The sequence below is a fragment of the Centruroides vittatus genome, unplaced genomic scaffold (genome assembly GCF_030686945.1).
Source record: "Centruroides vittatus isolate TY-2023 unplaced genomic scaffold, ASM3068694v2 contig_457, whole genome shotgun sequence".
NCBI classification, from domain to species: Eukaryota; Metazoa; Arthropoda; class Arachnida; order Scorpiones; family Buthidae; genus Centruroides; species Centruroides vittatus.
Window position 1 is genome coordinate 335,947 of NW_027122253.1, and position 16,401 is coordinate 352,347.

Sequence of the window (16,401 nt, forward strand, 5' to 3'; positions counted from 1 at the left end):
GTAAATTGACAAAAGTGAATGATTTAAATGTATTTTTTTTTTTTTTGTAAATTTTAAAATTATGCGAGGACGATTACAATAAAGAAAATTAATTTTTCTTGCAGATAATACATACATAATGTCAGTGGCGTGCCGTGACATTTGATAATAGGGAAGCTGTGTTTCTGTAAGAAGCCGACTTCCAGGGGCAACCAGTTAAATGGGCGTGAGTGATGGCCTAGGGTCCATTCGTACGTGCGTGGTGGCAGTAGAGACATACCTGACAGAAACCGACAAAAATGAGACATAAAATAAACATATACTAGTAGTAGTGGTTTGGGAAGCTTTGATCACAAAATTAATTTTTTAATTACAAATTTGAATTAAATTAATTTTATTTTAACAATATTAAAAAGATTTGATCACAAAATTAATTTTTAAGATTTATTTTAATATTATTATAAAATTAAGTTGCAGTGATAATTTAAAATTTGTCGAGTAAATTAAATTAAGATTACAAATAATTTTTAAAATAAAAATTTGTCGAGAAATTAAATTAAGATTACAAATAATTTTTAAAATAAAAATTTGTCGAATAAATTAAGATTACAAATAAAAACTTGTTGAATATAATTATTTCAGATCACAAAATTAATTTTTCAGTTCAAAAATTTGTCAAGTAAATTAAATTAAGATTACAAATAAAAATTTCTCCAGTAATAGTTTTATTATCAATACCGAAATTAATTTTTTGAAATTACGTTTTTAAATTAATTATTTTCTCAATTGATATTTATTATAAATATTTACTGAGTATATTAAATTAAGGTTACAAATAAAAATTTGTGAAATAGATCAATTCAATTCATTTCTTCAGTTTTCATATTTAGAAAACTTTTCAGTTCATTTCTTTAGTTTTTATAAAACATCTTGTAACAGTAAAGCAAAGTTTAATTAATATATTCTTTCTAATTATTAAATTTATTATTATAAAATTAATTTGCATTAATAATTTTTACAATTTGTTCTAATATAAAGAGTAAATTATAACACGACAACTTTAAATAACATTTTAACAATAAGACAAAGTAAAATACAGAAATAGTTCAATATAATAATTATCTAAATTATATTTCTTACTTATTTATTAAATACCTATACAATGTATTCATTTTGAAAATATCTGTTTTTGTTTAGTTAAGAATTGTTCGTAAAATAGAATATCACAAAAAGAACATTTCTTTTAAAAATATTTGTGGTAATAATAATTTTTTAAAATATTATCCAATCTTAGACACCCAAGAAGTTCGATGTCTAAATAATTGTAGTTCCAATTTTTGAGGATTTGGGTACTCCCAACTTTTCAATGTCAAATGATGGAATTTTTATGTTATTGGTTGCTTCGGTTAAGTTTAAAAAATTAAAGTCAATTTGCCCTCCCTTGTAGTAAATTATATTGTACTTTTTTATATAAATTAAATAAAATTTTATATACCCTACTATGAATTCCTAACATCCAAAATTATGATTTTTATATGATAAATACATCTCTTGTAAGAAATTTCCAAATTTAACAGATTTTTTATCTCGTGGTGATAAATTATCAAAAGAAATGAATTGATTAACAGTAGTAAAATTTCCTGATGGCGAGGGAAGTACATTTATACATTATTAGAATACAAATTATTAAAAAATTTAACAGAACAATAGTTGTAATGGTTGTTTTATAATCAATTACATTTTAGTTTTACTTTGATGTATTTAACAATAAGTTAAATTACAATTCACTTTTTATATTAAAATAATAGTAATACAACGGTATATATGTAATAAGCCTTATTTTTTCCAATTTAATTTGATAAAGAAATGTAATGAATTTATTACAAAATCTATCTTTCCAAAATTGTTTGTATGTCTTGCTACAAACCCAATTTGTCTACATGAGGTGTTGAATGAAAGATTTTCGTCGCAAATTGTGAAAGCTTCGAAGTCATGGATAACTCTTATATCAGAAACTATTACTCCATGAATGTTTTTTTTTTGGTAGTAAAATTAACTTGCTATTGATCTTTCGCTGATAATTGATAATTGATACTTTTTAACGAAATCCATATAAAGGTCTATGACAGCTTCTATAGGAGTTTCTAATGTTTTTATGGCCAACAGTCGATAAGTTGAAATGCTTCAAAATCTGTTAACATCGCATTCTGTAATTTTATATAAATAAAAATTAGGATTACTATTATTTTATATTAAATAAGAAAAAAACGAAAAGATTTTATACATAAACATTTCTTACTGACCATATAGAATGTTCATTGATGTACCAAATGTTGTCTCGTCTTCTTATTTTTGATATTATATCACGATTATATTCAATTATTTCATACATTTTATCAAATTGTTAATGTAAAATCTATAAAAATATAATTTTTAAAATTTATATTGTAATTGAATTGAAATGAAACTTGTTTTTAAAATTTACAAAATTTAGTTACTATAATGAAATGAAAGTAAAAGATTTATTACAAGAATTTTACTCGAATTGTACAGTAGCAATAATGATAATAATATTACAAAATGGTCTTTTTTCAAATCAAATTTATACTGTGTGATCCAACTTATTAAACTTTGAATTACTATACGGTTTATACTAAACCATAATTTCTTTGAAATAATATTTATTTAACTGATAAACTCTAATTAAAGATATTAAATTTATAAAATGAAACTGTAATTATATACATTTTTTTTTATTATAAAACTCATTTCACCTCAATGAAAATTATTATATATCAACGAACTTTAAGAATAAATTTTACAACAATAAGGTGGTTTATTTTAAAAACAACTTATTTAATTAAGCTAACTAAAAACATAATAAAATTGTAACACTATCTGTATTAGTTATATATTATAGTACATACAATTAGATTAGTTTTAAATATATGTAAAAAATTTATATATAATATGATTACATTTATTTATTTAATATTAACTTATAATCAATAATATTATCATTTTAATTAATTTCTATACATTTGAATTTATATTACTGAGTATTTATTTAAATATAATTAAGAAAGAGTTAAAAGAATATTAAACTCCAAGAAAACGAACCTCTGATTGTAATTCCTAAAAATTTGTTTTTCACATGATAGATATAAACCCTACAAATAATTGCTGAATTCTTATGTCTAACTGTTAACTTTTTAAAAATAATAGATTCGTTATAATAATGAATTTTGCTGAACTTTTCAGTATATCTAAAACATGACATATTTCTGCAAGTAAGTGAAGTAATAAACTTTTGCTGACTTTAAGTAAATTATTCGTAATTCAGAAATAAATTATATAGCATCTCGAAAACTCTATAACTCTCTAAAATTTTGTTTCTCATATGATAGATATAAACCTTGAAAATACAGTCAAACCTGTTTTTATGCAGGGGATAGGGACCGCATTAAAAAAAAACGTATTAAAAAAAATCTCACGAAACTTCGCGAATGGCTGTAAATAATAGTTTTCGCAACACAATTTAAAAAATAATTCTTTTATGCGGTCAACAGGGACCGCATAAAAAAAGTCTCACATAGAAAATAACTCAAAACCGTACGAAATAGAATTCATTGACAACAGATGTCAGCACTTGACTGCATCGTGTGGTCTATCGTCTGTTTTACATATTTTTGTCCAGGTGGTGTTTTGTTGACTTAAAAAGTAAATTATTTCATTTTTCGCATATTCATGCAATAATATTACTATAATAAGTGCATTTATGCTATAATAAGTTTATTTAGCTATAATAAGTCAACGTGAGACATCACGAATCGCACGAGACTAGTCGCCAACTATATCGCACAAATTAAAAATTCGCATTAAAAAAATCGCACAAATAAAAATCGCACATAAAAAGTGCGCATAAAAACAGGTTTGACTGTAATTGTCAAACCTTACCGATTTTTTATGTCTAACTACTAAATTTAAAAAAATAATAATAGACTCAATATAAAAATCAGTTTTCCCGAACTCTAGAATATCTTGTTGCAAACCTAAACTCCCAGAGCTATGTGTTAACAAAGATTTTCATTGTGAAGCGCAAATGCCTCAAAATCAATAATCACACATATTAAATAATAATAATAGTAATGAATACTTACCTTCTAAATTTATTAAAACAGAATTCAATATCACATGAAACTAATTCAGTAATATTTCAAAATACAAAGTTATAGGAAAAATGTTATGCATATATTAAAATAATAAGTCAGTGAACTTTACTAAACTTCTAAAAGACGTATTTTAAACATTTACACAATTGTCTAAATGGTCGTACATCGCATTAAATTTTACCACCTTAAATTGATTCTCTTATATTTCTTGATGTTAAACTTGTGAATTTTTCGGAGATTTACTTTTATCTAGAGTTAGGTCTAAGTCAAAGGCAAACTTTTAAATAAAAATACTTACTTTCTGAAGAGGATGATCTTATATAAGAGGTTCTTGCAAAAGAAGTTCTGGCGAGGTATTGAACCAGTCTCTTATAACCAGTATTTATACCATCTTTTAATGCAAAAACAGCGGAAAAAGGATATATCAAAATTAGAAACTTTGAAAAACAAGATATTTTAAAATGAATCAAAAACAGTTAATTTCTAATATTAATTTAAAAACAGAGGAAAAAGGATATTATCATATATTATATATACTTTAATACAAGGTATATATATATATATATATATATATATACCTTGTTTTTCAAAGTTGCTAATTTGAAATATCCTTTTTCCTCTGTTTTTAAATTAATATTAGAAATTAACTGTTTTTGATTCATTTTAAACTATCTTGTTTTTCAAAGTTTCTAATTTTGATATATCTTGTTTTTGCTGTTTTTGCATTAAGAGATAGTATAAATACTGGTTATAAGAAACTGGTTCAATACATCGCCGAGAACTTCTTTTGCAAAAACCTCTTACACAAGATCATCTTTTTCGAAAAGTAAGTATTTTTATTTAAAAGTTTGCCTTTGACTTAGACCTAACTCTAGATAAAAGTAAATCTCCGAAAAATTCACAAGTTTAACATCAAGAAATATAAGAGAATCAATTTAAGGTGGTAAAATTTAATGCGATGTACGACCATTTAGACAATTGTGTAAATGTTTAAAATACGTCTTTTAGAAGTTTAGTAAAGTTCACTGACTTATTATTTTAATATATGCATAACATTTTTCCTATAACTTTTTATTTTGAAATATTACTGAATTAGTTTCATGTGATATTGAATTCTGTTTTAATAAATTTTGAAGGTAAGTATTTATTACTATTATTATTATTTAATATGTGTGATTATTGATTTTGAGGCATTTGCGCTTCACAATGAAAATCTTTGTTAACACATAGTTCTGGGAGTTTAGGTTTGCAACAAGATATTCTAGAGTTCGGGAAAACTGATTTTTATAATGAGTCTATTATTATTTTTTTAAATTTAATAGTTAGACATAAAAAATCGGTAAGATTTGACAATTATTTGCAAGGTTTATATCTATCATATGAGAAACAAAATTTTAGAGAGTTATAGAGTTTTCGAGATGCTATATAATTTATTTTTGAATTACGAATAATTTACTTAAAGTCAGCAAAAGTTTATTACTTCACTTACTTGCAGAAATATGTCATGTTTTAGATATACTGAAAAGTTCAGCAAAATTCATTATTATAACGAATCTATTATTTTTAAAAAGTTAACAGTTAGACATAAGAATTCAGCAATTATTTGTAGGGTTTATATCTATCATGTGAAAAACAAATTTTTAGGAATTACAATCAGAGGTTCGTTTTCTTGGAGTTTAATATTCTTTAAACTCTTTCTTAATTATATTTAAATAAATACTCAGTAATATAAATTTAAATGTATAGAAATTAATTAAAATGATAATATTATTGATAATAAGTTAATATTAAATAAATAAATGTAATCATATTATATATAAATTTTTTACATATATTTAAAACTAATCTAATTGTATGTACTATAATATATAACTAATACAGATAGTGTTACAATTTTATTATGTTTTTAGTTAGCTTAATTAAATAAGTTGTTTTTAAAATAAACCACCTTATTGTTGTAAAATTTATTCTTAAAGTTCGTTGATATATAATAATTTTCATTGAGGTGAAATGAGTTTTATAATAAAAAAAAATGTATATAATTACAGTTTCATTTTATAAATTTAATATCTTTAATTAGAGTTTATCAGTTAAATAAATATTATTTCAAAAAATTATGGTTTAGTATAAACCGTATAATAATTCAAAGTTTAATAAGTTGGATCACACAGTATAAATTTGATTTGAAGAAAGACCATTTTGTAATATTATTATTATCATTATTGCTACTGTACAATTTGAGTTAGATTCTTATAATATGTCTTTTACTTTTATTTCATTTTAGTAACATAAGTTTCATTTCAATTCAATTACAATATAAATTTTAAAAATTATATTTTTATAGGTTTTACATTAACAATTTGTTATATCAATTAACATTTTATATAGTCAGTAAAAAATATTTATGTATGAAATCTTTTTGTTATTTTCTTATTAAATATAAAATAATATTAATCTTAATTTTTATTTATATAAAATTACAGAATGTCATGCCGATAGATTTTCAAGCATTTCAACTTATCGACTGTTGGCCATAAAAACATTAAACAGTGATATACGAGTTATCCTTGTCGAAGCTTTCACGATTCGAGACAAAAATCTTCCATTTAACACCTCATGTAGACAAATTGGGTTTGTAGCAAGACATACAAACAATTTTGGAAAGATAGATTTTGTAATAAATTCATTACATTTCTTTATCAAATTAAATTGGAAAAAATAAGGCTTATTACATATATACCGTTGTATTACTATTATTTTAATATAAAAAGTGAATTGTAATTTAACTTATTGTTAAATACATCAAAGTAAAACTAAAATGTAATTGATTATAAAACAACGATTACAACCATTGTTCTGTTAAATTTTTTAATAATTTGTATTCTAATAATGTATAAATGTACTTCCCTCGCCATCAGGAAATTTTACTACTGTTAATCAATTCATTACTTTTGATAATTTATCACCACGAGATAAAAAAAATCTGTTAAATTTGGAAATTTCTTACAAGAGATGTATTTAACATATAAAAATCATAATTTTGGAAGTTGGGAAGGCTGACGATTTTTACATATTTAAAAAAAATACGTAGATGACACAAAAACGTTTTCATCTTTTTGCCATGTGTATACATAAGAAACAACAGCTTTCCAATGCAAAGACAAAGTTATGAAAGCTTACTTATCTTCTTAAATGTTTTTAGAATGGTTTTTATCGTTATAGTTTACTCGTAGATGTTTTAAATACTCTGTCAGCAAAACAATACATTTTATTGTTAAATTTCACACTTGGGACCATTCATTTAACTTAAATATCTAAAAACGAACATTCGAAAATGCAGCAACTTTGCGTAGCTTTCATGACTGTTATGAGTTATTATGTAAAATGTCACTTCTATATTATTAAGCATAATAAATAAAACGTGTGGTGCCATCTTTTGATATATACTTTGACCTACAAAGTTTCTATATTCTTAATTGCAATAAAATGGAGAAAGGTTCAATTTTGACGGTGGGGAAAAGTTTTATGGATAATTTTAAATATTAGTAACAAATAAAACTTTCATTAAGATCTACTCCTTTCGAGATATGACCTACGATCCTTCTCTATCCCCATTCCCTAAACCTTTCACCAAAATTTAACAGTTTCAATGCCCACAACATACAAGCCTCTATGCCAAATTTCGTATGTTAAAGTTTATCTGATTTTTTGATATTGTAGAGAAAATTTAAATCAAATTGAAGTCTTTATTAATATATTTTAATAAAAATGGATCTTTGAATTACATAAGTTGTCGCATCTGGAGATATAAGCGAACTGCGAGAAAAGTAGCCTCCAGGAAAAACATTTAATGAAAATCTGTCTTTGTTTATGTGTGAGATACCTAACTAAAATTCTGAAATACCTACGTGGCTAGCCAGTAAATAAGGTTCGGTGACTTATCACTGGCAACAGATCAGCAACTTATAAACATAATAAATCAACAAATCAACAACGCGATTTTAAAAATATGTACAATTCTGGTAATATAAACTTTAAACAAATAAAAATTATGCAGTAAATATTCAAACTATAAAATGGTTAAACAGAATAAACAAATAAATAATATTAAATAACATTGCTAGTGGATTTCTTAATTAAAAGACTGACAGTGGTAGTTAGTCGTTGGTTAGTCCCTGACTAATAAGCTGATTACGTGGAATTTTCGATTTTTATCACGTTTCTAACAAACAACGAGATAAAGAGCAGTTATCTACAAAAAATCGTAAGTGGAAAATTCCCTGCTTTTGACGACTGCCGTTTATTGTATTGCTTTATTTAATCAAATCAATCCAAATGAATGTTGTATGTCATATATATAATGGATTCGGCTAGGGCCACAAAACATAGCCTAAAGCAAACATTTTAATGAAAAAGTATAAAAATTTCTAATGATAATTCAGTTTTTGTCGGCTGTTGACAGTTGAGGTCCAGTGCATAAGCCCTATTAGTCACTTGTAGATCCGACCCTGGCTGCGTAACTCAGTGCTTATATGTAAACTTTACGAATATTCACTCTCGGTTATCAGGCACATTGGGAAATCTGTTGTACATCTATTTATGGAATAGACAATGCATTGTTTATGGGTTAGTTGTATTTCCGCACTAATAACGTTCTGAGCAATTTTATTAATACTACATATTTATATTTCATTTTTTCTACTTATCTCCGATATAACATACGTTAATAATATAATAAAATTCTACCTTGTCAGTTTTCGTTTATAAATGTATAAAATTTGAATATACATCTACATAACATTACGTAATGCATATGTAGAGTGTATGTAAGTATAGTTTTTATTTAACTAATTTATCGAGTTACCTAGTACCTATAAAAAAGTTTATTAAATGTCAGTCGAAGTAACGAGCCATTCGGGTTTTATTCAACAGTTGTCTCTGGCTATTTCGATACATGCAAGCTGTACAGATAAAATGGCTTTATGATTTGGCCACACAAACAGATTTAAACTCATTTAAACTAAATTGATAACATTAACAACAGAAATGTTCTTTTCTCATGTTACATGAGCGAAATGCGAATGTGAATTGAAGATATGATATTCAAGGTTACAATCAATATTTTATAGAAATTGTATAGTAATTTCAATTCGACGTGGAACTTTTTTGTGTCAAGTAAAAATTGTGGGTGCCGGGATGCGGCCAAAGTCTCGTTCCTCCTTTTTGTCGGCTAACAGGTACGTGAAACCTGCCTACGTCAAGATGGCGGTTCGGATAAGTTACGCGTTACGCGAGTGGAGGAAGTGGATGGGTTCGACGGTAGAGCGGCGGATGATAATATTCGAATAAAGGACATCACAACGGATAAAACGATAACAAGGATTTATTAAGACTGACATAATCAATACACTGATTACTATTACTACTGACATAATCGATACCAGTTGGGCTAGTTGTAGTCGCCAGAGCGCGTTTTCGCAAAGGGAAAGTTCATACGATTTTGGGGTCATACCTCGTAATTGAAGTTGGTTGGAAGACGGGTCAAGTAGTCGTCGGGTTCTTTTTCGACTTCGGCATGCACGCACCTTGTCTTATCGACACTACTGAATCGCCCCCCCTTTCCTCCCTCGTCGCCCTTTTATTGAGGTGGTCACGTTGTTCAGGCCCACCAATCCGCATCTTTTGTTGGTTGTTCCTTCTGTTGCAATTTCTTTTCCTTTTGATTCACATCTCTTTTCCTGCCACCCGCGCGGAAAAAGGATGTCTTACTACCGGTGAACTTCTGGTGGGTTCGAATTCTCACAAAATCAAGTTGAATCAATGTAATGTGAACATTCAGAAAAAATAACGTCGACTTCTTGTGCATTACGACAATCACGTACCATAAGGTAATTACAATTCTTTTTGAATGTTTAATGTAACAATTTGTAGGCTTATATTTTTCTACTGGTTTTATCAAGAATTTAACATTTAGCATTCAGCTGTAGTTTTTATGGCTTCTGAATATTAATTTATATGGAATCAAATTAATGACTTAACTGTCAATTGCTGATACCATGATTTATCACAATTTATGAGCATTGTTGTCCAAAACACTAAAATATAATAAAAAGTTAATGAAATTAAAAAAAAACCACTTTAACAAATACAGCACTATTACCTATATTTTCAAATATGATTAAATATTAATTAATAATATTCAATGAAATCACTCTGCGTGTTTTTCTTGTAAACGTTTTCATTTTGTATACTGGAATTTCTGCAAGAAATACTACAGAAGAAATCAAAAAACCTGCAACTAATAAATAGAGTTTACCCATAATATCATCTATTTCCAGAGGTTTTTCTTTATCAGTATGAATTGCATTATCATTGTAGAAGTAGAATTGGTTACTTCTTTGTTTTTCATTACGCAAGTCTCTAAGAATTTTCTCAGTTAATGCACTATGTGCAATTATATTTACCCTGTTAAATATAAATATATATTATTAAACTTCTGTATATGTTAATGAGTCACACGGGTCTTACAGACCTGGCGCGAACTTTAGTTAAAATTTTTTAATATTGAATATTTTTCAAAAAATCTGAAAAAATTAATATTCTTTTAACTTTCTAACCCGATTACCATGCTGTTAAATTTTTTTGAATAGCAACGCTCATTTTTGAGAAAAAAAATACTTTGGGTCTGTCAGACCCATGCGACTCATGATGTGGGTAAAAAAAAACCGTTTAATTTGTCGCCGTTTCCAATAGCGAGTATCGCAATAACTTTATCACGTTTAAGTTGTCGCGTGATGTTTATTAAATCCTCTCATATCGTAATTTATTTGTATATTTATATTTTTGTTTTTTTGTTATAATATTGTTTTTAAAAGTAATGTCTAATTAATTTTTAATTATTTTAATTATTTTTTATTTTTATCATATAATTTTTATTTATCACTTTTATAATTAATTTATGATTATTCCTCGTTTATTAGGCGATGCAAGTTTGCTTTTTTTCACTTTTACTAAGTAATCAGAAACTTGTGAAAACAGTCTAGCTATAAAATTCCGGGAAATATCCTGCCCCCTCGGAAATGATCTTAATAATCAAATTTACACAATCGCTATAAATTCTTTTGTTTTAATCGCGTTATGAGCTATAAATTGCTAATTAAATGTTCGACAGTGTTCGGATGAGTAAACATTAAGAAATTAGATATATGGAAAATAATTAAACTACGCGACAATCATATCGCATAGTTATAATTATTCTATAATCTAATAATTCAGATTAATCTTATAAATATATTTTTAATTATAATCTGCTTTTATTATTTATTCATTTTTCATCGCGGCACAACAAAACAAACCTAAAAAGTTAGCCCGATGTACATAACAAGTAATTATGAATGAAATCGCTGCGTTTGATCGCGTAGCGACTGTTTTGTCGCGCGATACACAAAGCGCGACAAAAAAACTCAAATCTAAATTATGATAATACAAATTGTGAAAATTATAAAATTTTTGATAATTGCATTTTGATAACATTCAGATATTGATATGGATGCCTTTTTAAATTTCTGTTATGTGAATATTTTATATTATAAAGAAACAAATTACAGAATCGAGAACATGTCATTAATTGCCGAATTTTTGATGGTCCTGTCATTATTTTTTCGATTGATTCATTTCGTGCAGAGAAAAATTTATATCTAAACTATCAACATAAAATTTTGATAGATTGAATAATATTTTGACCGATGTCGATTTTTGAATTAAGTAATCGAGTTAAGCATAACACACGTCTATATCACATTAAAAATTAAAAATAAAATTCATGTGTAAAAATCTAACAGAACTATCTGTTTAATCTTGAAGAAGACATTCTAATGAGTAAAACAAAATAAAACAGTTGTCAATTAGTCGATTTGAAACCCAGAAAAAAGCATTTTTTAATAGAGCCATAAAACAATTAATGTTTATTGACTCTCGCGATAGGGGGTAACGCGAGGTCTATTATAAAAATTTTTAGCAGTAGTACTGAATTTCTACTGACTTCACACGAATGAGTGATCTTTCTTCCCCATTTGCAAACAAACCCGATGATTATCAGTGAAACGTCAGATAACATACAGCGAGTCGAAATTTGATATGTTTATTATTTTGTGTTTTTTTCATCAAATTACGTAAAAATAAATATTGAAAAGACAATTTTGTCAATACAAAAGTAATTTAAACTACTAAATAGAAAACAAAGCGTAGAATTTAACGGAAGAATTGTAGTTCTTCTACACGATAGAAAAAATTTATTAATTTCAAAATAAAAATGGCGGGTCTGACAGACCCATGCGACCTAAGTAAGAGAACGATTCCTAGCGACTCACTCAGGGTTAATAATATGTACAGTTTGGAGACAATTTTAACCCCTTCCTTCTTTTCGTGTACAGTACTGTACTTTTTGCGTTCTTTCTTAAGGAAAAGGAGAATCGAAAAAAGTACATACATGATTGTGAGCAACTTCTCGTGTCTTATTTCACTTAGTTTTATATTGTAAAAACTTTAATTCTATTGTACAGGTCAATAAATTGGGTGGAATATTATATTTCAACGTGAGCGGAAAGGGAGTTGGATTATTATCAGTAAAAATGAGGTATAATGTAGCAGATAAGGAAAAGCAAACATGTAAAGTAAGACTTTTTAAACTCATACTTGACGTAAAGAGATAATTTCAAGCTTAAATTATGAGATAAATAACTAATTGTAAATGACAGGTGATTTTGACTAATCTTGACTATTTATCTTTATTAGTTCGAAACTACTGTGCATGTTTCTGAAGTAAAGAAACAATTCTCAACACAGGAAAACAATATTTATTGTGAAAATGAAAATAAAATAGGTAATATGTTACAGTTTTCTTAAGGTTGCAATATTAAAAATCATTTTAAAATTTAATTTAATGTGTTCAGTATAATTTGCAATTTCAAATTATACAGGTTTTGCTGTATTAATTCTCTTACTTTCCTTTTTATATAATTAACTGTATTTAGTTTTTCATCGCGTATATTTGTGTATAAATGCATTTATGTACTGTATATCATTTTTCTTATTTGTTAATTACAAATGATTATAATATAAAGGACTTCCAGAAGTACCTGCAAGCCCCAAACGCTTCAGCAGTTATTTTCACAGTAAACTTACACTCAAAGTTGAAATATGCAGCAAGTGAGTATGAAAAACTGTATAATTTAATTTATATAATTGAATACTTGTAGAATATGTATACATGCCGGTAATATATCATAAATATTATCTGTTTCAGGTAGATTATAAGTACCTTTCTTATTTTATACGCAAATTGAGCCTAATTCTTTGACACAGTATGCCTACAATGCGAATATACAGGTTTCCCATTCTTTATTTTCCTATTCTTTATTCTACAATGCGAATATACAGGTACTTTTGCGACTAAAAATTTTTCAGAAAATTCTTTCTTTCTGTTACTAGCAGTATACCTATGAAATTCAGTGCGGTGATATTCTGCTTATTCTTTAGAGCTACAGAAAAAGCTTACAATAAGAAACGTTTAATTATGACAATCCTGTATATAAATAACTTGGCGTTATAAATGTTAAATATTGAAAATACAGTAGAGCATCGAAAATCCGACTCAATTGGGACTGGGGTTAGTTGGAAAACTGAAAAAACGGATTAACAGAAAAGTATGAAAAAATACATTATTAGTATAGTATATTAGTATATCCCATGTAATTTGTATATTAGTACTGTATATCGCTACTTCGCGTTGAATTTTCATCGATTTTAAGCCTAACAAAATTTTTTAAAATAATAATTGTTGCTATTGTATCGTTAAAAATTATTTCTTTATTTTGCACAAAATAAATGCTGGTCTCCCATTCATGGTCGAGCCAGGGTTGCCAGCTACACTGGCAACACGCAAATATTTAACAAAAATAATATTTAAGTAGCCGAGCTATAGCCAAATATTGTAGCGCCACATCACTAGCGAACATCTGGATTTGCTGACTAGAACGTGGTCGGTTAACCAATGTGACGGTTGATCGGGGTCGGATAATCGATGCTCTACTGTATTTTAATAAATGTACTTTTAATTTAAACTTTACTTTCTGCAGATATCTTTCCAATGAAGATTCCACCATGACTATTATTGATGCTGGAATATTCAGCGGATTCACTCCAGTTATAGAAGATTTAGATAAAGTAAGTAAAGACATTGCTTTGCGATCACAGAAATGCTGTATTGTTTCTTGGGTATATTTGTATCGTAATCAAACGTAATTTCCGAAGTGTTATCTAAATATATGGCTTAGATTATTAGAAAGAATAGTTCATAGAAAATATAGAGCTGACTAGTAATTGCTACGGTTAATGTATGTCTATTCTCTTGCCCATTGTAAATTTATTCAGGCCGACAGTGAGGACATCTGCATATCAGAACTAAAGCACACTGGGTTTAATTCATTTCAGAAAAATTGATCTTACTTGGAATTAGGAATATTTCTCGAAAAAGGAAAGCTAGTGAAATTACCTATCAGCTAACAGGCGATCAGTTTATTCATTCATAATCTGTTTGTGAAGAGGATTTAAGAATTATATATTAAACGAGCAGCCTGATTACTTTTATCTGGTCTATTAAAGCTAAATAATTACAAAGTTATTTGATAGAAAAAAGGCAGCCAGACCGCCATCTCATGTTACCCCTAAGTATGTAGCAAATGTACAATGTTTCGATCTGAAAAGACAGCAAACTGTATGCGCTTTATGTCAAATAATACAAATCACGTTGTGAATTAATAATTATATATAAATTAGAACTTAAAGTACTATCTAGTGCTATAGAAAGAGTTATAATTTGATGATATAATTTTCAAGAGTAATAATATAAATTTTATATTTTTTCAGATTATCGATGATTATAAAAGCCCAGTTGATAGATACGAGATAGAAGACAGAAACATAATATTTTATTTAGATCATGTATGTATGAATCTATGCAGTAATACATTTTTATTTTCTTATTTTTGCAACAAAGTATGTTTTGATATAGTTATATTTTTTAAGTACTATAATTGTATGTGAACAATATTAATTGAAAAATGCAAACTTACAGGTTTCACATAAGTCTCCTGTTTGTATTGACTTTCGTGTGAAAAGAGATTATATTGTTGGAAATGTGCAGTCCAGTGTTGTGAAAGTATACGATTATTATAATAATAGTAAGTGTCTCCGTTCCCCAATCCATTAACTGTTGTTTTTATAAAAAATTCTAGCCAATTTTATAAGATTTTTCAGTCACTGATGAGTTATCGGATACGCAATTAATGAATAGGCAAATTATAGATAAAGAATATGCCAAAATCACGAAATATAGCAGGGCTGAAAAAAAATCGTTGCAGTAACACGGGCTGCATTTTGATAAGAACCGACAATGTTATAATTTTTGTAAATAGTCTTAATTAAAATTCAATCAGTTATTCATATTTTTCAACATTCTATTCTTCCATTCTGTTTTTGGCCTCTCGCCAGAAGCCAACAAGAGAAACAGCACCAAATACTGATGACGAGTTCCAGCCTGACCAACAGACAGGCCAAATTAAATTTCTGGTTATCTTCACGTGTATAACATCCAGATGCTGGCCTGTCATAGAAAGTCATTGAAGGCGGCACCTCTTTCTTGCAGTTCTTTGTTCTGTTGCGTCGCTGCTTCCACCTATCTAATCAATTCTGTTTTTGGAATTAGTAGACTTTATTTTCTGCACTTTCCTTGATTTCTAATTTATTATATGTTTAGTATTTTAAGTATTATATATTAATTTACAGTTTATGTATTTTCCAGATGAACAGTGCGTTGTATTCTACAGTTTTGACATTAAAGCATAGCCCTAATATTTTCAAGGAATAAAAACATATTAATGGAAAATAGTTTTATTGTGTCATTAAAACATGTTATTACACAATAGAATTTGGTTTTGATCAATCTATTCTCATACAGTAGCACCGGCCCTACCACTACACTTAATATAATATGAAACCATCTGTCTGTTTTGAAACTTCGCTTACATTCTTATCACCTGTACCATATTTCATGAATGTTTTTAAGCTTATAAAATGTGTGGGAGCACAAATTTTTCCATTGGTTTCAGACGTTTCCAACTTGTATTATTAATAATTGTTTGAAATTTTAAGAACTTGTTCCTGTAGTTTCCGGACTATAATGTATTGTACG

At 27.1% G+C, this 16,401-nt stretch overlaps 1 protein-coding gene across 1 annotated transcript; it reads left to right on the forward strand.

The window, feature by feature from the left end:
- The first annotated feature begins 13,288 nt into the window (after positions 1 to 13,288).
- Positions 13,289 to 16,093, forward strand: LOC136977375 (complement C3-like). The gene is made up of 5 exons (XM_067272833.1): positions 13,289 to 13,358; positions 14,288 to 14,375; positions 15,078 to 15,152; positions 15,286 to 15,391; positions 16,012 to 16,093. Exons 2-5 carry the CDS (start codon positions 14,313 to 14,315, stop codon positions 16,053 to 16,055), a joined length of 288 nt encoding a protein of 95 aa, XP_067128934.1. The 5' UTR covers positions 13,289 to 13,358; positions 14,288 to 14,312; the 3' UTR covers positions 16,056 to 16,093.
- The last annotated feature ends 308 nt before the right edge of the window (positions 16,094 to 16,401 follow it).

Coding starts and splice junctions, on each gene's coding strand:
- LOC136977375 (XM_067272833.1), top strand. CDS start 14,313: ATGACTATTATTGATGCTGGAATATTCAGCGGATTCACTCCAGTTATA. Junction 14,376..15,077: donor TTATAGAAGATTTAGATAAA/GTAAGTAAAGAC, acceptor ATATTTTTTCAG/ATTATCGATGATTATAAAAG. Junction 15,392..16,011: donor ATACGATTATTATAATAATA/GTAAGTGTCTCC, acceptor TGTATTTTCCAG/ATGAACAGTGCGTTGTATTC.